Below are 27,468 nucleotides of genomic sequence, written 5' to 3' on the forward strand. Positions count from 1 at the left end.
CTGCATTAACTACGAAGAAAATATAACAATTTTAACGAGAGACGTGTATCGTCAATCAGTTCGTAAAATGTATAAAATTCGGAAGCTTAGAAACATTTTTATACATGCGCGGTATTGCCAGGGGTATGAGAAGTTTTTTTTAAACAAATGTATGTGGCATTTTAAAACCTTACCAAATCAGTAAATTTAAAATCAAAGCTGATTTAAAACTTAATACAACATATCACGTCAATTCGTTTCGCATTTCAACTTTTTGCTACAAAATTGTATCTGACAGACTGAAAACTACATGCCTACTATAAGGACGAACCTCAAGTGCTGAAACCACTTGGTTTCAAGTTTCTAACCATCAAAGGTGATGTCAATGCTATGGAAAAATCGGTTGCTGCAATACAGAATTCAGAGTAGCTTAAGTTTTGGTATCTAAAAAATCATGGAATTATGAGCTTTTTAATGATAAACGTTCTGCTGAGAGTAAAAATATGCCGTGGTGGATGTTATTTGTATTTAAGTTGTTACAGATGAAATCAAATAGTCCACAAAGTGATTTCTTTCCTCAAAAATGTTACTGCAACATTTTAGATATGTTGTTAAACATGAAATTTTGGATTTGCGAAAGCTCTGACTAAAGCGTGTGTCACTTGAGGCAATTCTTCAACCCAACTGCTAAGTGTTTTGTTCCAAGCAAGAAAAAACTCCTGCTTCTGAATATTTCCTAAACACATCACAATTCCAGTTACATTACTTTTATATATGTATGTTATTTGATTCAATACGCATTTCCATGCCTTTATCTACAATATAATCGTATATGAAGTAAAGCCATTTTCGAACCGGTATTCATTGTTTGGGATACTAATGAACCAGAAATGATTGAAATTTTAGTTCATTAATAATTTAGCTTGAAATAAAGATGAAAGAACTCGAATTCAGCGCGCTTCTATGGCAGTGAGTCTCATCTGCAAAGCTGATTTTTTCCATGCCGCATGCAACATTAACCGACAAACAAACGCATACACAATTGTATATGATTATGTATGTACATATATGTATGTGTACATATGTATATATATTATTAAGTATATTACTAGTATGTAAGTCAGTGGAGCTTTAAGTGCAATTGTGATAATTGTGTCACTGTCATCAGCGAATCGCAACGGTTTTCGCACACCATCACAGCGCCAAGTAGTACAGGCGGCACATACAGCGGCACAAAACAGCCGCGTCTGAGTTAAGTATCCACAAGTGATAATAAACTGTCGGCCTGCCGGGCTGTCTACCACCCAACTGTGCTGTTAGCGCGCCATTTCATTGCGCCAGAACCACAGCCGCGCAACGCGGCCCGGCACTGTCCGCACAGTTTCGTCTATTTTGCGATTTCCGCACACGCACTGACACTCACACGCACACTCGCATACGTACATACACACACACTTTCGAATTAAGAGGCACGCGTACGCGTCCGCTGCCGTTCGAGCGCTGGCATTTACATATCTACTTGCTCAGACCTACATACGTACGTACATGCAGACATTATGCTTTAATACGCTTGTGTGTGGGTGTGGCGCTGACGAGCGAGTCTCCAGCTCTGTATCGTCCCATGCTTAATTCAGTTGACCATCAACCAGCATTGGCGACAGACGCGCGCAAATCCAGCCATCCACTCCACCGAAAAGCGACAGTTACATTCAATATATGTAAATTAGATTCGGTCGTACGCTACAGTCCGTTTGGCAGTCAGTCGTTCTATCCGGTGACTCTGACAAGTCCCCTAGCCTAGACGCGCGTACGTGGGCCTACCGCAGGCGTCGTCGCCTCAATACACCTCTGCAATTTGGACGTGAACTCGCAGCTCTAGAGGCTGCTTCGATATTCTGCATTTATCAACCGTTTGTGTCTGTGCGTGTCTCATTTAATTTGTCAAATATCACCTTATGTTTGTGTCCACGGTCCATATGTGTGTATGTGCGCGTCTATTTAGTGGAATTTTTTTTTCCTACTGTTTGTTTAAATGTGTGTTCGACTGCTACTTGGCCATGTAACAGCATCAGTAAGACACAAATAGTGTATTTTTAAACGCGCGCGTATCTGTGGCACAAGAACACCAACTACCTACACCTCAATGTGCTTGTGTGTGTGTGAGTTCATAAGTAGTGTTTGAATGTGCATGAGCACTTGTTGAACCGGCACAATCGCAGCCGCGACGCGTTCGCCCACCACAACATACCATATGCACCTCAAAGTTTGTTTATTAATTACAACAACAGCACAATTTAAATATATCACCAACGCTTAATATATATATAATACATATATGTACACTTAATCACATGTATATGAAGCCTGATTGATAGCAGCTTCTTTTGTTGCTGTGATAAGACTTGCAGCGGTGTACTGCAGCAAGTGCGATGAGTCGCGTAACTTTGAATGCCACTCAATGTAGATATTCTGACGTAAGTGATAGTGGGCTGTGTGTACATATCTTCGCAAGTTTAGTGGCATCCATCCATATAAATCATGGCAAGAAAATCTTATAAAATTATGTTAATCAGTTCATGAAGGTCACAGGCCTCACTTCACAGACCATTCTCAATACAAGCAGCATTTATTCATATTTCCACTTTGATTGCTTAGTGAAAGTGAAGAAATATCAGCATGCGATTACAAATATAAATACTATACTTATTCCGCTGATCGTACTAATATTTTATCAACTGTACGCTTAGAGATTAATAAAAATGATTTTTGTTTTTTAATATACCATAGTATATATCACATTGTACAGATCCAACTGTAATATACATAAAATAACAGTAACAGATATTCGTTTTGAGTCTATGCAATTTATTTTAGCGTTTTGAAAAGTGAAAAAGCGATTCCATTTACCACATTCGTTTAAGCGGTTACATGAGTTTTCCCGGATAAAGAACAGCATTTTTTCAACGATTTTTTTCTCATATATAAAATTAAATATTTGGTTAGAAATTTTTATTACCACAAACATACACCATTGACAAAGAATTCTGAAATTTTTGGCCATTTCGACTCCATTTCCGGTGACCTCTCGGAAGAAAGATGCGCCCGCGTTGGCAAGATAACTGCTTACAGGATCATCTAAAGTGATGAAATACATGTTTCAGTTAAATAGTTAAAACCCTAACTTAGAACTTGGACGAAGGAAAAAACTGAAACTGGGGTTTTCGGTAGACATTTTTACAAACAAATGAAAATTTCAGTGATAATTTCTCGGCATCTTTTTTTCAAATAGTTGTAATCGAAAAAAATCCTTCGTCCAAGTCTTATATAATAATAATAAGACCTGTGTAAAATTTTATAAAGACCGGTTGGGTAGTTTTCGAGAAATCTTGCCAACCGACTTAAAAAACATAGTTTCGAGAAAAACGCGCTTAAAGACGGCGCACTTAGGCTAGCTAGCCCCGAATGCTCAAGTTCTCAAAGCTGTATCTCCGAACCTGTTACTTGGATCAACTTGAAATTGAATCTAGAGATGTTTTAGATTTTAATAAGCCAATAAAAAAAATCGATTACTTGAAACCCGTAAGTCCATGAACCCCTTAACAGTTTAAAAAATATTTAACATTTTCGACGGTATTGGCTGTTAAAAATGCAACCAAATATTTTCGAGTCTGTACGGAGTTATCGACTACGCTTAAGTCATAAATATTATATTGTACATTACTGTCGATTGTTTATCAGCCAAGAGAAATGTTCGACTGTCGCTCGAAAGTGGTTTAAAACTGCGAACTCTTAGGAAGGGCAAGTCGTTTCGTCAATTAATAAATATTACAGAAAGATACGTTTGGTAAGCATCTAATATTTTACGTTGATGCTCTTATTTAGAATGAATACATCCGAATCGTGAAAATTGCAAATACTCACACAGCAAACTAATCGTTGCAGTTAAAATATATTCATTTGGCTATAAATAGGTTACATCTTAGTGTTTGTACCTTCATATTAGTCCCTAATAAACTAAGAAAACGAATATATACAGACTCTAAGAACCACTCAGTGCCTTTCCTCATGTTGACAATTTTAATTTTAACCACTTTTGGCCACAGCTGGCTCACTGTGCAAGGCAACGAATGGCGGTCGGGCTTTCTATCCGCACCGTTATGAAGGTCGCTAATATCAAAAACATTAAAATTATCTGTCACATCAATTTTTTTCAGTTGATCCAAAGCTTGATGAGCGAATGTGCTTCCTCCACTGCCACCCTTCCACATTCCGTCCAAATGACAGATGAAATGTATTTTTTATGATGCCAACAATACACTGAAATAATCTGTAGAATTAAATCAGCAATTGGATAAGATTTTTTTTTGTGCACTGAAAAAAATTATTAAAAATATCTATAATATCATAAGTCTAGCAATTTAATTGATTACAGAAAATCGAATTACAAATACAGAAGTTTTTAATAATATATCTAATATAATATGTGTAATAAATATAGAGGAAAATAATTTTTAATATAATATGTTAGCAAATTGTTTACACATAACGCATAAAACTTGTAAATTGATTCAATTAAAAAGTTGTCTGAAGCCAATACATTTCTTTAATTAATTATAAATCCAAACTTACGAGCATTTAATTTAGTTTCTTCTTCTTATTTGCGTAGACATCGCTTACGCGTTTACAGACGAGTTTTAATTTAATTCAGTAGTGTCCAAAAATTATATAATTTCGACAGTTAATGGGATGTCTGAGTTTTATGATCTTTGCCTTTCCTTCTTTGATTTTACATAAATCCAGTAGTGATCGCATTTGCAAGTATGATTCACGATTTATTATATTTACTTTAATATAAATCCACACTTGTTACAATGTACTTAAGAAAGGCCTTTCAACTTAATTTCCAGACTTGCAATGGATAATGCGTATAAATCTAATTTACTCAATTAAGAGGCTTCTATAATTGTTATTTGATTTAAGGAGTTATATTTTCGAATAAATATCAAATTCAAAGGCACATCATTTTCAAAGATTTTGAGCAGTTTTCAAAGGAAGAAGCTCGGCCATTATGGCGTCATTTCCGGACTCCCTTGGAAAATAAGTGGCTACGCTTTGAGAGTAGAACTACTTACAGAAACATCAAAAGTAAAAAACAAACAAATCACACGCGTTTTAATTAAAGCCATAAACTAGATATTGGATGAAGCAAAAACAAAAAGAAGTGAAAATTATATTTTGGCAGACGTTGTTAGAAAAAAATACAAATTTTGACGAAAATTCTCGATGTTTTTTTTTAAATAGTTCTAATTGACCTTGTAAATTATAGCTCGGAGACCTTTGTCAAATTTTGTTAATATCGGTTGAGCAGTTTGCGAGAAATCTTAGCAATCGGCAATCTTAGCAATTTTGAAACACAGTTTCGAGAACAACGCGTATAGTGCGTGTGACTATATAGCTGACCCGAGCTTGCGACTTTTCTTGTATCCCCAAAACTATTACTCGGTCCAACATCAGAATTTATGAAAATATTCTAGAGATGTTATAGAATAAAATAAGACAGTACAATTCTGTTTTCGAAGGCGTGAAATCCCAAAACAACACGATTCTGTTTTTGAAGCCATAAAAACCCATGTATCCTCTTAATTTATAATTATACGTATTTCGATTTACTAATTGACTCAATTAATGGAAAAAAGATGGTGGATATAAGTTAAATGCAGCCAAAGTGTATTTTTCCAAGTGCTATGATGACTAGAAAATTTGTTGGCATAAGTGTATTGCAGTAGGAGGGGATTACTTTGAAAGTGATGAAATGAACAAAATTCACCTTTCAATTTGATCACAGTGCTATGATGACTGAGTTTCACACACTACGTATTCATCATTTAAATTATCAAACTACACCACTCTGCATCATCTATTCATCATAAGTTAACCTGAACTTAACAAGCTTTGCATATTTAAGTGGAACTTCTTAACGAAAATGAATAATTTCGATATTCAACCTTCAACACCGAAAATGGAAAAGCGGGTGCAAGTAATTTGCAAAACAGAAGATTATATCGAGTTGAATTTCCGAACAAAAACGAAAGCGCATTTTGCAAAAAGTAATTTATCACGTCGCCGATAAATTTATCACATATTACTCCGCATATATGGTGCATGCATGCATATGTATATTTATATATAATATGTACGTTAGCAAATTGTATTTAATTTCGATGTTTTAAAAACTCTGACCTCATTGTGTGACAGGCGTGGGGCTGCGTGATATACAGCCACAGTTCCGTTCTTTAATGTGAATTTGCAACAATAATGCGAATGCGAGGCATTTGCACACACACACACAGGCAAACAAAGTGTTTCTAAGCACTTTTGTACACTTAAGTGTAAAAGTGCAACCCAATTAATAAAGTCTCAAAAGTTCACATCGCAAGAGTTTAGACAAAAGCCATTGCTAGCACTAATAAAAACGGTGGCATAAATAGCGCAAGTCATTGAAATTCTTGCTCATTAAATAGACGCATTTGCAACAACATGTCTGCTAGTGTATGTAGGTGGATGTGTGCAAGTGTGTATGGAATATGTGCTGAAATTGAGTTGAGCGATAAAAATGCAATTAATGGCGCTCTTCGATATGTACCTACGCACACAATAGCGAAAATTGTAAAATTGACAAATTGGCAATGTCTGAATTGTTGCATGCTATCGGATAATAGGCAAATCAAACGTGAAAATTTCAAAAAATATTTACTTAATCGTTAAATATCATTTGTCTGTGAAATTTCAACGAAACGAGCGTGATATTCGTGCCTTGTATGCGCTCGTATTTTATCGCTCAGATGTGCTGCCGCGACGCAAGTTCACTGACGGCGTCGTTATCGAGTTACGAGTTGTGAATTGAGGTAGGACAGTTGAGCGGTCGAGCTGATGGATTAATTGTTTAATTGCGCGAAATCAAAGGCGAGTGGTTTGTTGATTTATTCTGGGAATGTGTGTGGGAAATAGAACTAATTGCACATACGTTTGTGATTATGAAATACGACACACTGCAGTGGGTAAACTTATCAATATGAAACTATAAATTACATGCTGCAAAGAAAATAATTTATACTCCAGATCAGACAGACGTTATTTCTTCCGAAATATAATATCTATAATGAATCAACAAAAAAATGTGTGACTAATATTTTTCATTCATAGCAAAGCAAAAAATGTTAGCAATGAAATTATATGAAATGAAATATTAGCTGTAAAGTAGCAAATTTTACTTTTCTTATTTAAAAATATTAAACTTGATTCGAAAATTTCACACCGAGACATTAAACATTTGCTTGGTTCTAAATTGTATTATTATTTATTACATCTACAACTTCGCTTCCGCCGTTTTTTTTTTTCGGCCCAAAAGTGTTTTTTCTTATTCCCTCAAAAAACAATGCTTAATTAACACACGAAATGCTTTATGATCCATTTTTTTGTAAACTAACACAAGTTGCTTTACAAAAATTCTAAATTTTTTTTATACTTAATAGAAATCATATAGATGCTAGTAGTAGAGTAATAGTATTATCTATGCATGTGTCAGCCTCAGTAAAGCGTGGACGGGTCTCAGCCGCACTTTTCTTGGAATTAAAATGGAAAAGCAAAATTTTCCGCAAATGTCGAGAATTCGGCTCAAAAAGTGACATTTTCAGTTGAGAATAAGTTTGTAATGCAAACAGATCTATACAAATATTTTATTGGGTTACTGTTGACACAAATGTCCAAGATCGATAAAAACGATTTAATCGACCAGTGCTTGACCATAGAGACATCTATTGGAAAACGGCGGAAGCAAAGTTGTAGACCTAATATATAATTAAATAATCTATAAAACTTTTTAAGCTTGCATATAGTTCCAATGAACCAGAAAAAGTTCGTTCATATAAGACGAAGCGAAGGAGTTTTTACTAGCCGCCGGACAATATATGTATGTATATGCTAGTAGTGAAACCCTTTACTCTGATAAATGGCGTTAAAAACAAAATTTATAGCATTTGTCGATTACTAACTTCATTTTATTAAAAAATACTCTTAATCCAAAGTTTTAACATAGAACCTTATAATTTATATACGGTTGAAGCAACTCAATTGAAAAGGAATGTGAAAGGCGCCCGACCGCAGGTAGGCGCACTTAGACCAACTTAAGGTCCATTGTGTCTCCGGTAGGTAACCAATTTAAACCTTATCCAACAACTCTGTACATTTGATAAAAGATCTGATTCTTTTCCACCCCAGCTGCCCAATATCTTTTAAGTATTGGGAGCCGTGGAAAATGTCCCTTCTCATCCGGTTGAACGCTAGGCATTCACATAGATAATGCTCCTGCTTCTCATGATTCTCCGCGCATGCTCAGCATGCCGCCGAATCCATTTTTCACATTTTCTGAAGGTGCGATCTTAAGTTTAGGTGTCCGGTGATTATTGCAGCTTTTCGTTATGTCCACCAATAACACTACCCCAAAGTAACTTTGTGGTATACCCCGCTTGTGTTTCTCTAGGGTCCACTGCTTTAAATATCCCTGCGTTAGGTAATTTTTTTTACCCTCGTTAAATGTTAATTAATTTAGTGGTCAATCAAACTTTGGCAATAGTAAAGCAGGGAAAGTTTCAGAGGGTCTAGGAAGCAAAAATTACTTTTCTTAACATACTAAAGAAATTAACTGAAGTTTGCTGCACGTAACTTCGACGGCTGAACAATAATAGCACAGGAATTTTATATAGATTGTATAAACAGTGATGATTTATAGCAATGGCTGGCACATGTCACGTCCACAACTCTTAGCACATACGAATTACTTTAATAATAAATATCTAATGTGTTCAATAACTTACAACAAAAGTAAAAAGTAAAAAGTTGTCGCTTAATTTGCATATTTCACTGCTCATTTGGAGCGCTGCCAAATTGAACATTTGAATTTTTATTGCATTAACAGCATATAGGGCGAGTGAAAAGAAATTAAAAAGCGGGAAACCAAGAACAGGTGATACAGGTAATCAAATCCGTTACTGCGCGAGCCACCTTATATGTTTAGGCATAAATGCTTGTTGAATGAGACAATCGCAAAACAACTGTAAGTGCTGTGTAGTACAGTGCTTGCAACACATAAGTCGACCACTTTCAAAAGCATACGCTCAGCATAAATGAATTCAACGTTGCCATATTGTCCACTCATTATTGACATGCAAGACGCCATGCCTAACCGAACTGCTTCTGCCTGGTTGTGGTCGTGTCAATTAATAGCTGTCGCTGTAATTGTTATTGTGGCTAGTTTGGACTTTGAAAGTCTTTGCAAGCATTTATTTACTTATTTTTAATTATGCATGTTGTTGTTGACTTTATGATCACGTAGTTCATCAGAGCGTTATTATTGCATTTTAACCCCTGGACGGGCGCCAGCATGCCGACATGTGTCAAGTAACTGTCAATATTTGAAGCAGAAAGGCACAGGTGGTAATTTACTGTCGATCGACGATCGTGTCAGTAAACGATTAATCGTCAGGAAAGCTTTATTATATTGTTTAATAAACATTATTGAACTCCAGTTTTTATATTCATTTCCAATTAAACACACGTAGGCATATATTTATACGTAAGTATGTATATGCATATTATGTATACCATATATACATATGTACATAGCAAAAACATTATTTCTTCGAATTGCCTACTTGTTGCCACACCTTTAAATATATGGAAAATTGTTTCGTGTGCGTGATTTACAAAAACTATTTTTATTATGGATCCATAAGCCATAGCGTACCATATATACCAAGCAGTTATTGCTCTAATGTTTTCTTTATGACGTCAACATTGTAAATATGTATTGAATATCGCTTACCTTGAACGGAACGGAAATAATTCTGTGTTGTGAGAAGTGAAACATTTACGGAGGCACTGAATGTCATTGCGAGATTTATTATTGGTAAAAACTATTGGCAGAACTTTTGTTTATTGGCTGATGGAAAAATAACTAATCGACTGAAAACTATAAAATATTGCAGTCAATATAAGAATAAGTATGAATGGAATGGATTTGGTTCACTACTCACCCATACTATAGTTTTTAGTTTCATTACAGCATTTCAATTCTCAGCTTTTTGCGTTCAAATTAACCACAAATGTAATATACAATGTGATTTTGGTACAACCAAAAATGCTAAATTTAATATATGGGGTATAGAAAGAAACCATCCACCAGACCATCGGAAATCAATATATTAGGGATATGGGGATTAGGTCAAGACATCTATGTATATTCTGCGCCAAATCTCATTGCTTTCAAGAAAACTTATCCAAATAGTTTCAATAAAATTTCCCTCATATAGACCGGGAAAAGTGGAAAATGGATGTATTTATTAGAAGATGCCAATGAGTCCGTCTGCATCTGGTGCATCCAGCGAAATATCTAGGACTCATCCTGGATAGGAAGTTTTCATGCAGGGCAAATATCGAAGAGAGAGTAAAAAAGGCGTCGATGGCCTTATACTGCTGTAGAGGAGCAATTGGCAAAAAACACCGTGGCACTTAACGCCATCATATAGTGCCCGTAGACATCGTCGGAAGGTGTGTGGCTTTGAAAGTTGCTACCAGACTCAGAAAATCTGAGTTCCTAAAAGAATACATGTCTGAACATGGCAATCCTCACACACTTTGACTTCGTACCGAATCACTTGTACCATGGAGTCGCTATACCAAACTCTGGCAGCTCCTTCTGTGCACATATACCGCCGAAAGAGTTGTGGGTGGACAGAAGTTGTTGAAGGAGAGGGGTAGTGAGCTTCTTTGCGGATGGGTCAAAGCTTGGGGTGAAGGTTGGTGGAGAGGTTTACTGAAAGGAGCTGGAGCTGTCTATCAACTCCAGCTTCAGACTTTACGACTATTGCCGTGTTTTTTTTTTTTTTTTTTTTTTTTTTTTTTTTTTTTTTTTTTTTGGTTTTTTTTTTTTTTTTTTTTTTTTTTTTTTGTTGCATCTATTAAGATAGCAGTAGATTGACTGCTCCGGAGTGCAGCCTCCAGGGCAGCGACGCTAGCGTTCAACTCATTAACAATGCGTTTAGATTTAGGCAAAGAGTGCCTCGCATCGAGTGTCGTTGTTATAAGACTGGATGCTACGTAACATCTGAAATGCAGGAAATTGTAAAGCTGATGAGCTAGCAAGGAAAGGCATTCTGAAATCGCGATCAGAAGAATGGAAGCGGGTCGGTGATCTCGTATCCTCTTGAGTTCTACTACTAGATGGACTTCGCGGGAGCGGTGGTATTGGTCCGATACCCACGTCTACAATCATGATGACATGGAATATGAGCGGAAATCACAAAATGGTAGATATGGGAGCTAGATCAATATCTAACACTGGTTTCATCAATATTCAGTATCAAGGTTTATTTCAATGTTAACTTCATTTAGTTAAGATGTCTAACATATTGAACGATAAAAGTACATTGTAAAACGACCGATAAAATAGCCTTCAGCTTCAGTGGACCAGGTTGAAGATCACTATTTCGACTATTCTTTAGTATGTAGCAGTGAAAATATGAATGTACGTTTCGACGGACTTCAGATTGCACTTTCACCGAATAAAATGCTGTGAAGTGGCCTCATAAATGCAATTGTTGTCTGAATTGAGAACAGGCATTACCCATCGGGTCGAAAGCTTTCTCTTGTTCACTATATTATGCTGGACCGTGGTAGTCATTTTCTGAGGATATCATTGAAACTCAGCACTCCAATTTTTGTTGTATTAACGGTCGCCAACGATGGAGAATATTTATATTATTTATGACACTTGTTGTCAGTCGAGCGTTATTCAATCCTACTGGATATGCTCCGCCCACAAAAGCAACCTGTTCACGCCCGTAAAAGCTATGCAGTTTTAACCCACTTTTTATAAATGCTATAACTTCTTATTTAACAAACTCAAAAGGCGGTTATTTAAATGTGGACGCTATTTTAACATTTCATGTCTGTGCTCCAATCCAATAATTGCTTCCGTTAATCGACATGCAAACAGTTTTCCGCGTCGCTACCCTCACTCATAACATAATCACTGGTACTTCCTATGCAATTTGACCCACATATGGGTTCTGTGCATGCGACAACCTCAGTCGCAATCTGTTGATGAAATCTGCTGGTTTGCACTTCGAGCCCACACCTAGACGCACCTACAAATTGCAAGGAATACAGTTTCAATAAAGATTTCTAACTTAATTACTGCCACTTGCGAAGGCAATGTCTAGGTGTATACATATTCCATATACAGATGTATGTGTGGTGATCCATGTAGCACTACAGGTCCTTGCACTTTCGCAACGGCCCAATACACAACAAAGCACTACGCGCGCCGAAAGCATTAAGTGCTGTCGGAAGTGCTACCGTTAGTCGGGTAAGGCGTTAAGGCGGTAAGGAAGCGGAAGGTAGAAGGCGCCTGCAGTTGCAAAAACCACGTGACCCAAATACGCGACGTGACCCACTCTAATAAATTGCATGTTGTTTTTCAACGGAATTCTGTGGGCTGGGTCTGTTGACCCGCTGACCATTCACGCGCGGCGTTCGATTGAGCCGATTTGTGACATGCTAACACAGAAGCTAAGTGCTAACCCCCCAACAAGCAACTTGGTAATTGCCGTACATCTATATGCCAAATATACAGTACATGCTTGTAGTACAAATAGATGACATGCATGTGAACCTTCTTAGTATTATTGAGGAAATGGGGTAGGTTCATGGGAAGGGAGTTCACTTTTTAACGTCACGACGTGAATCTATCGCTTGCCTGTTGACTTACTTTCATATTCTATACGACTTTGATCAAGTACTCACTCTCGATTTCATGCAGTGTGTGTGTTGTGTGTGGTAATTATTACTGCTCCCAGCCCTCACAAGCTGGCAGGATAGCGTGTCGTGTACTGTGTCGTCACTAAACTGCGCGTCAGCAAGGATAAGAGCATATGTAAGGAACAAAAATTGGCGTCTACGTTTTCCTTTTACACATTTCAGAGAGAGAGAGTGAGAGAGCGAAAGCAAGGTATGACTTGCGTGTGTATTGGTCGGTGCGTGTTTGTATATTTGCGAAAGCTTAGCGCTTTATTATGGTCGGCATTGCAATCAGTTGGCATTAGACTCGCGGTGTGTAGAGAACGATTGTGACTGTGTGTGAACTGTGCGCATACATGGACATATTGAACAAATGAGATTAAAGCGGTGCATCTTTTGATTAACTTTTGTTTGAAATTAATTTTCTCAGAACTGATGGATTAAAGATGGTACACTCCAATGAAGATGCGCTCAACAAAATTCCACTGAAATCTGCCAGCGGCTTGGATGACGAGGAGAAAAATGGTGGTGAATTCACCAGTGATACGGCGGCGGCGGAGGAGGCGAGACGCGAGCAAATGTAAGTGCAATATGTATAAGCTCAAAAAGTAACAAAAGTGCAAATTAATCATGAAATTAGCGGATATGCAAAATGTGCAACAAGCTGCTAATGACTTCATTATAACTGCAGTTGTGTTTGTAATTGTGATTGTAATTAAGATAACAACAAAAGCATCAAGATAAATCTATCAATAAGTACAAGCAATGCTCTAGCAGCGCTTGTGTTTCCGCATCACCTCTGTGTGAATCGAGCAATTTAAATACAGATAAACTAAATATGCCAAAAATAAATGTGTCAAAAAGATATAAATCGAATTTTCGTAAAAATTCAGCGACTAGTAAGGTTCGTTTTAATTATGATATTGTAATAATGTGTACGCATAAATTATTTGATCATTCATAGCGAAAAGCACAAGGGCATTTTTCTATGAGCATCATTAAGCTTGGTTTTGGTACAGTCACTTACAAAAGTGAAAAAGTGGTGTTTTTTTAACTGCACAATTATTCAAAGCCTTATGATGGCACAAAAGTTAAATTAGATTACGTTCAACGAGGAACTATATTGACCTTGTAGAGAGAAAAGTTAAGAATATGGATATTATAAGAAGATAAATGTCGCAGTTGTATCACTGTTCTTTCTTTAAGGAGTTATATGAGTTTACTTGGGTAAAACAACTTTTTTTAAAGAAAAAATTAAATATTTAATTAGAATTTTATTAGAACATACACTGTTAACAAAAAAAAATTCTGAAATTTTTGAAAAAACAAATTTTAAACTTGGCCATTTGCAAGGCCATTTCGGGTGACCCTTCGGAAGAAGTTGCGCACGCGTTGGTAGTATAACTCCTTACAGGATCAACAAAAGGGGGAAAATAATTGTTTTAGTTAAAACCTTAACTTAGAACGAATAAAAAACCTGAAATTTTGATTTTTGGCAGACATATTTACAAAAAAATTTAAATAATCGAAAAAAAATCCTTCGTTTAAGTTTTTACGAATTGCATTTGAGATCTAAGTAAAATTTCATGAATATCGTGTCGAATAGTTCTGGAGAACTCTTCTAAAATTTCTTCAGAAACACAGTTACGAGAAAAAAAGCATCACGAATCACCGACACTATTACTCGGATCAACTTGAAAATTTTGGACAATATTCTAGAGATTTAGTATAATTTAATATGACAATAATAAAATCGATTTTTTTAACCCATAACCCCCTTAAGAAAAGGTTCCTATTACGTCAATTTCAATGACAGCTGTCGTCAAATTTATTTTTGCCAATTTCAGGAGAGGTCTGCATTAATCTCTTAGTTTTTTAAAAGCGAGTCAAGAAGTGGAAAAGAAGTGTTAAAAGTTAAGTAAATTAATTTTTTAGTATAAATTAAACAACATTTGTTTGTTGTACAAAACATTTTATAAATCCATCTTGATCTAATACCTGTTGACATGCAAGAAGTATAAGTGTGATGAAAAAAAAGTTTTGTATGAGATCTTTAATTATCCTCGTGGTACGTACACTTTTTCTAATGATCAATTTTGGTCTCTTCTGTTTGAGTACATGACACGATTTGTCAAGCTGATCACAATAAACTTCAAAATTAATTGTGGTGGGGAATGTGTATTACACTGGTCAACGCTTGGTTTTGGTGCCAATAAATTGTATTATTTTATTAACTTTGGACTGTATTCTGATTACATACATACCAAAAATTTTATAAAGGAAAACAACATTTATTAAATTATCATGTATACAAACATTTTCTTTTCGACTTTCGTGAAAGAGGTGTATTAGGACAATCCCGTAGCCTTCCCTAGCAGTAGTCAGCCATTATATGCCGATTTTATCGACCTTGACCATCGATCTCCTCCATGGTTCTAAGGTCCTGGTGAAACCGCTCCCCTTGTTTTTTACTATAGAATCCAAGATTCTCTGAAAACTGATCCAGATGACTGTGGAGGTAGTGTACCTCGATGGACATATCACATCCTATGTTTTTGAAGCTCTTAGCAAGTCATTTACAATTACATTTACAATTAGTGAATAGTTATTTGACTTGTGATTTCCGAGAAAGTTTTTAGTCAGCAACAAATGAAGCTGCGCGGACGCTCGTTTCAAATCATTCATTGAACTTAAGAAATCAGTACTTTTAATTAATGTTCTTATCTGTGAACCATCGAAAATTCCTGCTTTTAACTTTTTTTAACTGTTCTTGATTTATAAAAAAATGTATCTAAATTTATCTAGCGCCTTAACAAATTGCTTCGCTAGGCCTAGTTTTATGTGCAAGGGCGCAATATAAATTTATTTCTTGAAACCAAAGGTGGGTTGTTGGCATTCTGCTTGCCTACCTCCATCGTCTCACGCACAGGCCAATCTATTTTTCCAAGTGTTGGTGCTTGCCACGACTATCCCACAGACCATAAAAACTGTCCTAATAAGAGGTATCCACGGCTTATATTTATATTGAAATAAGAAAAATAGGTTTTCTATATCTTTTAACTGTACATTCACCACAGATGAAACAAAACACATTTGGCTCATTGAGACAAGTTCTTGGCGATGAAGACTCGATGTTAGGATAGATATATTTACATAAGTGTACTGTAATAAAGTACTGATTACAGCCAATATTCAAAACTGAGTGTAGATCAAAAGAAGAAACAACATTTAGGAAAAAAACCTTATTTATCTTTACCAATTGACACTTAGTCCAAAACCGTTGGCACTATCTCTGCACCAAATTTAATTTTTTTTTCTTTTTCATTTTGTGGGCCAGTGTTAGTATTTCTCTCAGATGAACCATCCGTTGTATCCAATTTTAGATGACTTTTCCGAGCATTTCGACTGGTTTTCGAGATGTTTTGCTCTAAGACCTGATTCGAAGTCGCCATTGTCCGACATATCTTCACAGAAAAAAATCTAACGGGGTGATACCTTATGATCTTGGTGGGCTATCAACTGCTCACCATTAACGGTAACGTTCCCATCTCTCAGAAATGTGTTTCATCGGAGAACAAAATTTGGCTCAAAAACGTTGGATCTTGTTGAAACTTTTCCAGAGCCCATAGAGTGAAGCGATGTCGCTTGGGAATGTCGAGCTTCAGTACTTTCACAAGTTGTATTTCGAACTCTTTCAATTTAAGATCTTAACGTAAAATGCCAAAGTCATTTCATATAGCCAGTTTGACATAATGAAAACAGAGCCTTGGTATGCCAGTCTGTCACTTCGATGAAATAAATGTTGCTAATATATAGGGTACAGTAAGAGGGTGTTTAAAAATTGGGAAATATTTTGACTTTTACGCTATCTGATTTTCAAATTTTTATACTCCTCTGGGATATTAATTTCGCCAATTTGCAAAGCAATTAAAAGCTCTGAATTAATAATGTTTTTCGCCTATAAATTCTAGGTACTTAGATTCCTTTAAAAATATATAGCGAATTTCAGTAGCTTTCAGGTCGCCTACGATGCTCCAAACATAAATAAACACATTTTTTGAAAACTGTAGCCATACAATCATATTACATATCTTATGTTGCATATTTTTAGGCGCGCGAACATTCTCAAATGGATGAAGAAGCTGACGATTGTTCTCATCTGCTTCATCGGCGTCGCGCTCATAACCTACGTTATCATCAGCCTCTGCTTTAGCGGTAAGTACACTCTAAAATAGAGAAATTACTTCATTCCATTTGTTTATATTTCGATTCACTTCGCTTAATGTAAACAATAAGGTAGACTATATAAAAAGCGCTGAAGATTAAAAGAAACGTAATGTCTTCGCGCATTTGCACTACACAAATTAACACCAACCTTATTTACTGATAATTTGCATTGCATATTTTTTCTCTTTCATTCTCCCAACTCTTTCGTTCTAAATAAATGCACACCACCTACAAAACAAATATACCACCACCAACTCCACCACCCCTCTTCACTTAACAGATTGGTCTAAAACGTCAAATGCACAAAGCAACAACACAAGCATCAACAATGATACATCCTTCACTCTTCCATCCACCTATAATTCTTCTCTCTCGCCAGATGATGACAGCAGCAGCAGCAGTAGTAGTAGTAGTAAAAATGGCGCGCTGGCGTCGAACTCAACAAGTGAAGGAAATGACAGCTTATTAGCCGCTGTGGTCACCACAACGGCGGCTACCATCGCGACTGCTGGTTTCGGTGACTCAGCGGCACAGCCCACCAACACATACACCGCCACGACAACTGGCGCGGCACCAACAACTACAACAGTCGATGCTCTGCCCGGCACACCGCAAACAACCGCCAGCACGGCTGCGTCCGGCGCAACAACAACAAAAAGTAGCCCCGCGCAGCCGACGAGAAAGGCGCTGGTGCTTAAGGACTCGCCGCCATTGATAAACGACAAATTCGAATCGAAATTGGGTATTTATGAGCAGGCGGCTGTTTGCTCGGACCGAGAAGTTTGCAGCGAAATTGGCAGGTGAGTGACATAGCCCACGCCAACTTAGAAAGCAAAATATAAAGTAAATCTTTATTGATCGCAAACTTGATTTCAAAACTAAATTAAATAGCGTACTCAGTTCATTAATAGACAGTTGTAATGGAAAGTTGAGGCACATTCTGCTCATAGAGGAAACGCTAACGAGCTGTGAGCATGCAACCCGATAGCGTTATCGAGAAGTAGGCCATTAAATATATTTTAAAATGTGGCAGCGCCTGAGGAAAGGAAGGCTTTTAAAAATTTTATTTTCGACAACAAAAAAGTATCAGTTAAGCATTTAATGAGCTACTGAAAGTGATATGATTGGTTATAAACGGCCGTAGCCATTTTTAATTGAGGCAGGGCAGGGCAAAGTACATTAATTGTGTGCTTATTTTTTATATGTAATTATGTGGGTGGGTAGTATCTTCTTATTTCATTTTGCTGGCATAGATAATGCTTACGAGGTTAAAAACGAGTTAACAACAGCGCGCCAGTCATTTCTTTTTTCCCCATTTTGGAGCCAATTTGAGATACCATCTGAATCTGATACTGGTTATGCTACGGCTGATTATTATTATCAGAATTGTTCTCATTTTACAAATACGCTTCCTTGTTAAAAGCCACAATTTCAACAGAAACTTGGTGTGAAAGGTATACCTTTTTAACGGAAACTTCCTTAGGCACGAGTCTACGAAGTGACAATGAGCTATTGAAGAATAATATAAATAGGATTGCGACAGGTTGGACTTGCACTTTTTTGAATGTATTGTAGCTCTTTTATTTGTTCAATTTTTTATTGGTAGGGGTTTTTACGCGGCAGGCCCCATAAACAGCGGACAACGGGGGGATAGTTCGCCTTCTCACCCTTCTTCCCTTTAGCTCGCTTTCAAACGGATGTTTCTTGTACATCCTGTACGGCTACTTGAGTCATATGCAAAAAATCGTTTCTGGCCACTCCCAAGTGAATGGCGCTCAGAAAACTTTCCTCATTTGTGTGAACTTCTACACTTGGCCCCATCCTTCAATAGTGAACATGAAAGTTTCACAGTTTCTAGTAATACACAAAAATTATATCTCCTTTATTATTGGTAGCTGTTTAAATTTTTTAATTGTTCAATAATTTTTATAAGTCGTTTAGTTTTGAGCGAGAATTTAAGTTTTTCTTTTTAGAAAATCCATGTTAAGCGTGTGAGTAATTTATACCATCCCTCAGAAGTTTAAATAAACTTAAATTCAAAATTTGTCATCTCACATACTCTCTTCTTTACCCAAAATACGACGCTCTCTGTATGACTACATATTCGTTTCAGACCTAAATGTCATTTCTATATATACTATATCTAGCAATACTTGGTGCTTCAGCCGAATTATAACTTAATCTCACACCAATTAATAATTATCGATACAATGCTACTAGAATATTTCTGAACGTTTACTTGAACCCTCATTAGTTACATCCTTTAACATCTTGTGTGTGTGTCTCTCTGAGCTAAGCAGACACATTTCTCTCCGTTAGAATAAAAATTAATTGAGGCAAGCACTACGACTTTACGCCTCTTGTGTCGTCCCCTCTGTCTCAACAAATCACATAGGCCCAGCTCACTTATCGAAGCGATCTGATTCAGATACATATGTAGATCCAAGGCCTTTATCCTGCGCCTACAGACTGCCGTGCAGTCCAGCAACAGGTCCTCAGGAGTTTCCGGCTCTATGTCGTAGAACCGGCAGTTAGCACCAGAGGCTATATCTATGTATGTTGAATAAAATTTTCTTGAGCTTTTCACTCTTTTACTGGAAATATATAGTACTTTTAAGAAATATTAATACACAAAGTCAAATTAAGGCATCGTTATTCTTACACAAGGCACTAAGCGAGTGCATTGAGTTTCATTTATTGCAAAATAATTAAAAAATCGCAAGTAAGGGACGGCTGATTTCGGGTGTAACCTAATACCTTCAACCCTTGCAACTTATATAAGGTTTTTTTCCCGAATTTCAATCTCACAGGTTGACCGAAATTTTTGATATAATTTCAGTTTGGCAATTCTTGGGCACAAGCGCACTATTTACGCAAAGCTTTGTGCCGATACATTGACTGGTGCTTGATTGGCATACTGGAAAGTTGAAGAATTAGATGGAATTGAAAAATCAGTTACATGGGGAGTAAGAGTGGTTGTAGTCTGATTTCACTCATTTTCGCAGATGATATTACATATGTATGTAGGTAGATATCGGTCGAGTAGGTCAAGATACCTGTATGAGTTTTTACCTAACCCATGGTCTTACTTGGGACTGTGCTTCTATAAAGTTTTTAATAAAACCGTAATAAGGGGAGTGGGCAGAGTTATCATCAGGTTTTTTTTATTTGTCTTAATTTAAAGCTTAGTTTTGGCACTGTATAGATTTTCGTATAACGGCGTTTGTTGGAGTAGCAGAGTTCCGATTACGCCCATCCAAGAACTCTCTGTTTTGCCAAGGAACTCGTGTACTAAGTTTCGTTGCGATATTTCAATTTTTACCGGAATATAAGCTTCCACTGACGGACGAACAGACAGAGAATCACTCGAAATTCAGCTTTTCTCGTCATTCTGATCATTTATATATATGTATACAACCTTATATCTCTCGCGATTAGTTTTAGGTGATACAAACAACCGTTATGTGAAAAAAACTACTATACTCTGTAGCAACATGTTGCAGGAGTATAATATAAGATATGTTTATAAATAAATTCAGCTACTTTTATCGCTTTGACCCACTCACTAAGATCCCTTTCTGTGCTTTACATAGTCACATGCTGGATCGAAAGGGTAGCGCTGTGGATGCCGCTATCGCCACATTACTATGTAACGGAATACTCACTATGCACAGCATGGGTATTGGCGGCGGCGTGCTTATGAACATATTTGTGAAGGACACGCAACACGCTTACTCCATCGACGCCCGAGAAGTTGCGCCGTTCGCAGCGTTCCAAGAGATGTTCGATGGCAAACTGGAACTGTCGTTGAATGGTGGTCTTTCCATTGCTGTGCCTGGAGAACTGATGGGCTATCATCGGGCGCACGAACGCTTTGGCAAGTTACCTTGGAAAACGCTGGTCGAACCATCGGTTAAATTGTGTCATGAAGGCTTCTATTTGACACATCATCAATGGAACGCCTTAAACTACCGTTGGCATCACATGAAGAACAACACAGTGTTGACGTAAGTAACAAATGCAAAAACAGATCTAACTTGTTTAATGCCTACATATACTTATATTTTTTCTAGCGATGTTTTTGTTAACGCCACCACTGGGCAGCTGTTTCCGGTCGGCACCAAAATAAAACCGCAAAAAGTGCTTTGCTCAACTTATGAGCTTCTAGCAGAAAATGGACCACTTGACTTCTATAATGGCACCTTAGCGCAGTTGGTTGTGGAGGACCTCAAAGATCTGGGCAGCACAGTGACAGCGTACGATCTGGAATCCTACTCCGCCGACATGGTCAGTTCCATAACAATGCAGTTGGGCGATGATATACTCTATGCGGTTCCACCAATTAGTAGCGGCACAGTTGTAGCCAATATCCTAAGCATATTGGAAGGTTTTAATTTAACCAAAGCTGATTTTGTTGGCGCCGAGAACCAAGCCAAGACGTTACATCGCTTCGCAGAGGCATTAAAGTATGGTTTTGCAAAACGTTGGGAGCTGGGAGATTTGCGCTTCAATGATGTCCGTGAGGTACGTATTTTCCGGCTAATGCCGATATTGTCTCTCATGTCACTTCACTGAGATAGACAATCGGCACTATGCCTGCAATGTGTATATTTTTTTTGCTCATTCATGAACTATATGGAGCTTTTTTCTTTGGCTCAACAGTTGGTTAGCCGCCTCACAAATCCCGAGTATGGAATGAGCATACGCGAAAAGATAAACGATGACAAAGTACACAAGGCGATCTTCGATTATGGCGCACAATTTATGGGCGAAGATGATGCAGGCACCTCACATGCAGTCGTTCTGGCGCCCAACGGAGATGCAGTTTCGGTGACAAGTTCCGTTAACGAATAGTTAGTATTATTGGGTATAACTATCGAAGAGGTTTTGAGTAGTTTCTTTCTAATTTGCTTCCAGTTTTGGTGCCAGTCAGGCGGGGCGACGTACCGGTATCGTCTTTAACAGCGCCATGAATGATTTCTCTGTGGAAGGCACATCTAATAGTTTTGGTCTCCCGGCGGCACCGAGCAATTTTATTGATGCCCGCAAGCGACCCATGTCGTCGATGTCACCAATGATTTTGGCCGATCGTAAAGGTAACGTGCGCTTAGCGTTCGGCGCTGCTGGTGGCTCAAAAATCTTATCGAGTCTTATTGAGGTGGCGGCGCGCTATTTATGGTTCGAACAGGATATAAAATCGGCTATTGACGCGCCGCGCATCCATCATCAGCTCGTGCCCAATGTGTTGCAATACGAATTTGGCCGATTTAGTGAAGTAAGTGCAATTAGTTAAAAATAAAGTTGAATAATAATCGACTGTGAAATATTCGCAGGAGATCTTAAGGCTGCTAAAGAGCAAAGGACATGAGTTAAAGCCTTTCAAGGATATTGGTTCCGTTGTGTGCGCCATCGCACAAAATGATACCGCGATATATGCGAACGCGGACTACCGAAAACGGGGCGGCGTCGCTGGCTTTTGAGACCGCAACCGTTATTTCTCAACGTTTTTATAGCATAAGTGTGCGCTAAGTCCAAAATAAAAAAAAGAAGATACGAGATTATTTATTATCTAAAACCGAGTCAATGAAACAAGTTTACATATACACGAACTGCAAAAGTCGAAACAATCGCCGCAGCCATTTTTAAGCTGTACATTTTAATATTTGCATATGCATACATATATATGTGTGTGCATAATTGCGGTAGGTAAATCTTATACAAAAACAAGAAAGTATGGCACTCGATTACTCCAATCGGAGCTTGAAACATTTTGGACACTTTGTACATTGTAGTATTGGATTTGTATTTGTAATTTGTATTTTTTTAAGTATTATTCTTAGCATTATTTCATATCATGTGCATACATACCTAAATACATACCAATCTATTACATACTATATACACGATTACCGATTACCGAGATATTGCTGAATTTAAAACACAAATATAGCTAATCAATGCAGGAAAGCGTATTTATCTAGATATTGAAGCAGTATTGCTGTAAGCCACCTTGTAAAATGCATTGTTTTCAAAAAACTTTAATAAAATAAATAGACGACAAGCTTTAACTTCTACAAATTTATAATCAAATATACATATTTTTTAAATTAATAATAGCAAAAAGGCCGAGCCCTATCACTCAGCAAGCGAATTTTCTTTGTGGCGTAATGTAAATTGTAAGTGTGATTAAAACGTGTGTTGGAAGGAAATAGTTTATAGCCGTATTTGATCAACATCATGTGAATATACAGGGTGTTCCGTATAAGAGTGTTGGGAGTTTTTAAAACCAAAAACACACTAATTATTATTAAGAAACTACAAATGTTTTTTTTTTATTAAATGTTAAGGAAATCAATATAATTAAGTTCTCAATAAAGCATCATTCAAATGGCCTCCACGACATCTTTTGCTGGAACGAATTTGATGCACCCAATTTTTGAGTACTTTTTCCAAAAAATCAAGTTGTACCACTCGTATATATCACAAATCAACATTGAATTCTGAAGCTTGAAGCAGTTTATTTAATTGCTAAAGACCAATGACTTCACATATCCCCACAAAAAGTAGTGAAATTATGTTATCTCACCATATCTTGAAGGCCATTCAATGTCACAATTTCTTGAAACAATCGAATCTCCAAACTTTTCTCGCATTAATACAGTTGTTGCATGTACTGTGTGGCACGTAACGACGTCTGGTTGGACCAGTTGTTATCAAGATCAACTTCGTCCAATTGCGGCCATAAAAAGTTTGTTATAATCGATCTACAAAGTGGCTGATGAATTTTGCTACATTAAGAAACTCAAATAATTTTTTATTATTTTTTTTCAGTGTATGGAATTCATTTTTCTTTTATTCATGTTAAGGCTCATTCAATTTTATTAAATATAGCTTAATTCGTTAAAAAAAAAATGGAAATTAAATGCAAAAAATTGTCCACACCATTCCTTGGCTACATTAATTCCGGTATAGTATTATTCGTTACTCCAGTTGATTTTATGCATATGTATTGGTTAGTAAAATTGAAAAAAACTTCTTCTCTAATTTGATCAAAATCCCTAAACCGTGTTTCAACAGTTGATTTTATGCAGTACATATTGGTTAGTAAAATTGAAAAAACTTCTTCTCTAATTTGATCAAAATCCCTAAACCGTGTTTCAACACGCTTGATTCACAAATCAAAAGGCAAAATTTCATATTTCCCTCCAGATAAAAACCTGAGTAACTAAGCACACCACTATGACAATCAAGATAAGGAAAAATGTCTAACTAACTAACTTCGCTAGTATAACTTAGGAACTATTTTTTTTTTTCAAAATTTGAAGAAATACACTCTTCCCAAATTCTGTAGATAACAGTGCTTGTTAGTGAATATTTCATTATCTTTCTGAAGATATACTTCTGCATTAAAGTATTGAATAGACCAATTGATGTAATTAAGACAGAGAGTCCTTTTATCGATTTCGAACATGACCAGCAGTTTGGCTTCGGTGCAAATCGTTGGCCAATGCGCATGTCCTAGATTTCAGGACGTTTTCCGAAACTTGACATTCGCCGCTCATTAAACAGCCAGAAAGTAAATATTGCCAGAAAGGATTTGTTGAGTTATTGCGCAACCTTTTCGATATCACGTTGTAGTGATGAATTTAATTCACGGCGGTGTAATTGTACTAAGCGCTGTAGTATTTTTATTCTACAAACTCTCTAAGCAACGGAATTCTTCGCTGCAAAATAGCCAATTATTGCGACCGCCGAATCCGGAAACGCCGCAGCCACCCTCATTCTCACCGCTACACGTGTTCGAAAACGGGGCGGTCTGCTCTGACAGCGATGTCTGCAGTAGAATTGGCAGGTGATTTCACGTGCACCCATAAATATATGTGTATATATGTACAAAGTGTTTAAATAATTTTCCAATACAGAGATGTCATGCAAAAGTCGGGTGGCAGCGCAGTTGACGCCGCCATCGCGACGCTCTTCTGCAATGGGCTGCTGGCTATGCAGAGCATGGGACTCGGTGGCGGTGTACTTATCAATATTTACTCAAGCAGCGAGCAGCGAGGCTATAGCATACTGAGCAGAGAACGCGCACCACTAAACTTCCGATTGCCGGAGGGAAATGTAAGCACAATTTTCCAGTCCGCTTTGGGTATTGCAGTGCCTGCTGAAGTTGCTGGCTATGCGGTGGCCCATCAACATTTTGGAAAGTTACCCTGGCGGCAACTGGTGGAACCGACAACAAAGCTCTGCCGCCAAGGCTACACACTCACCAAACACCAACGGGATTCCGTGTATATCAATGGAAAACTGCTTAAGGAAAATGAAGTTTTGCGCAAAATGTTCGTTGATCCGGAAACAGGGCAGGTTTATAGGACGGGCGCGCACGTACATCCGCCGGATGTCCTTTGTCGCACTTATGAAGCGCTGGCGCGTGACGGACCCAGCGACTTTTATAATGGCTATCTTATGGAAAAAGTAGTGAAAGATTTGCGCGATATAGGCAGTCCCATCAGTGAAGTGGACCTGAGCAATCTGACGGCAGAGCTGACGTTCTCACCCAATGTTACATTAGGTCCGTATACGCTACATTTCACACCACCGCCCGGTAGTGGTTATGTCGTGGGTTTTGTGATGAAGATTTTACAGAAATTTAGTAAGAAGTTCGCTAAAGAAAGTGACATTGATGCCAGCGGGATGCATCATATAGTTGAGGCGCTGAAATTTGGTTTCGTTCAACGTTGGAATCTGGACGTAGAGATGCAAGAAGAGGTACGAGAGTTATGGTTGCTCACTTCCGTAGTTATCACAAGTATATTGCTTCTCCATATTTCGCAGGAGCTGACAAATCTCACAAACTCCTCATACGCACGGCATTTAGCTTATCTGATAGACGAAGAGCGTACTTTTAGGGATGCTACCAGTTATGGCGCCAGCGAGTCTCTTGTTACACGTATAGAGCATGGAACAGCACATATATCGGTTATGGCTCCGAATGGCGATGCAGCCGCCGCAACAAGTTCCATCAACTTTTAGTAAGTCCGCGCCACTATAACTGAAATAAATTTAAGAATAACCAAATTAACATAACCTAATATAGCTTTGGCAGTGGCAAGATCGGTGCACGCAGTGGTATTCTATTCAATAACGCCATGTCGGACTTCACCATCGAAGGCCTTCAAAATTACTTTGATTTACCGAATATGCCGTATAAGAATAGCATTAAACCCGGTGTTTCGCCGATGTCTTCAATGAGTCCCATTATTGTTACCGATCAGCATGGCGTAGTACGTTTGGTGACGGGTGCCGCCGGTGGCACAAAAATAATATCGGTTTTGGTACATATTTTGGTTCGCATACTCTGGCTGGAGCAGAATATTAAACAGGCCATTGACGCACCTCGTTTTCATCATCAACTAGAACCGAATATTCTTGAATATGAATATGGGATCTTGCAAAATGTGGTTAAGGCTTTGGAAGCCAAGGGGCACCGAACGAAACGTTATCGGGAGCGTGGTTCGGCCGTTTGTGGCATTGAAAAAGTTAGGGGCCAAATTTTTGCTAATGCCGACTATCGTAAAGAAGGCGATGTTCGCGGTTTCTAAGAACGAAGAACTTCGAATGTGAGCACTACAGTTTAATATCGATAAAATGTGATAATAGTGAAAGGCAAAATCGTAAAAAAAGAAAGTATTACGCTTATAAACAAAATCGTCTTTAGAAGATAAATCCAAATCTTTATCCAAATTATATGAAAAAATAATACTTAGTGACTTGTTGAAATTTATTGCGCTACTTTATTTAAATATCATAAATTATACAAATATATTACTGATTCAAGCTCAAATACAGTGCCGAAAACTAAAAATCCCCCATACAAATTTAAGCAAGATCTTATCTCAAATAAACTATAGTCTATAAATTATCAGAATGTAACAAGTTTCAATCAAAACTGTTATTTCTTTCAAATCAGGCTGACTTGGAATTTCTCACCCCCCAGATGGTACTAGGTCAGTATACCATCACCCTGACTTGGAATTTCTCACCCCCCAGACAATAATCCCAAAAATGTTCTACAGTGTAATGAGCCAGCATCCATCGAAATCGTTTTCTAAAAGAATGTTAAAAATATATATCGCAAATATAATTTTGTCGTAAGCAAATTTTCCATTAGGTACATGGGATCTAAGCGGATTATTGAACCGCTTTAGTCATCACTATATATTATTTACAGAAAAATCATTATTTTAGGTAAAAATTCAGCCATTGACATTTAAGTTCTTTTTCTTTCTTACTGGCGTAGAAACCGTTTACGCGGTTTTAGCTGAGCTAACAACAGCGCACCAGTCGTTTCTTCTTTTCGCAAGATGGCGCCAATTGGCGATTCCGAGCGAAGCCAGGTCCTTCTCC

The 27,468-nt window shown here is 37.4% G+C and overlaps 2 protein-coding genes across 5 annotated transcripts in view; both read left to right on the forward strand.

The window, feature by feature from the left end:
- The window catches only part of LOC108973054 (gamma-glutamyltranspeptidase 1), a 35,938-nt gene extending 12,787 nt beyond the window's left edge, over nt 1-23,151 (forward strand). The window contains exons 1-9 of one of the 4 annotated variants that reach the window (XM_018940071.1): nt 1,629-1,899; nt 13,265-13,414; nt 16,946-17,049; nt 17,342-17,861; nt 20,655-21,068; nt 21,135-21,585; nt 21,724-21,914; nt 21,979-22,336; nt 22,395-23,151. In XM_018940071.1, the coding sequence (XP_018795616.1) occupies nt 13,281-13,414; nt 16,946-17,049; nt 17,342-17,861; nt 20,655-21,068; nt 21,135-21,585; nt 21,724-21,914; nt 21,979-22,336; nt 22,395-22,541 (2,319 nt within the window). In that variant the 5' untranslated portion in view covers nt 1,629-1,899; nt 13,265-13,280 and the 3' untranslated portion in view covers nt 22,542-23,151. Of the gene's footprint in view, nt 1-1,628; nt 1,900-13,148; nt 13,415-16,945; nt 17,050-17,341; nt 17,862-20,654; nt 21,069-21,134; nt 21,586-21,723; nt 21,915-21,978; nt 22,337-22,394 lie in introns of those variants that run through there. The other 3 variants (XM_018940070.1, XM_018940073.1, XM_018940072.1) reach the window with 3 other exon arrangements.
- A 1,492-nt stretch (nt 23,152-24,643) lies between these two features.
- LOC108973034 (gamma-glutamyltranspeptidase 1) lies at nt 24,644-26,943 on the forward strand. The gene is made up of 4 exons (XM_018940027.1): nt 24,644-24,913; nt 24,984-25,830; nt 25,897-26,093; nt 26,159-26,943. The coding sequence occupies exons 1-4, from the start codon at nt 24,702-24,704 to the stop codon at nt 26,661-26,663; spliced, it is 1,761 nt and encodes a 586-aa protein (XP_018795572.1). The 5' UTR covers nt 24,644-24,701; the 3' UTR covers nt 26,664-26,943.
- Nucleotides 26,944-27,468: the final 525 nt, after the last annotated feature.

This window comes from Bactrocera latifrons, unplaced genomic scaffold (assembly GCF_001853355.1).
Source record: "Bactrocera latifrons isolate USDA-ARS-PBARC rearing strain unplaced genomic scaffold, ASM185335v1 scaffold_45, whole genome shotgun sequence".
NCBI lineage: Eukaryota > Metazoa > Arthropoda > Insecta > Diptera > Tephritidae > Bactrocera > Bactrocera latifrons.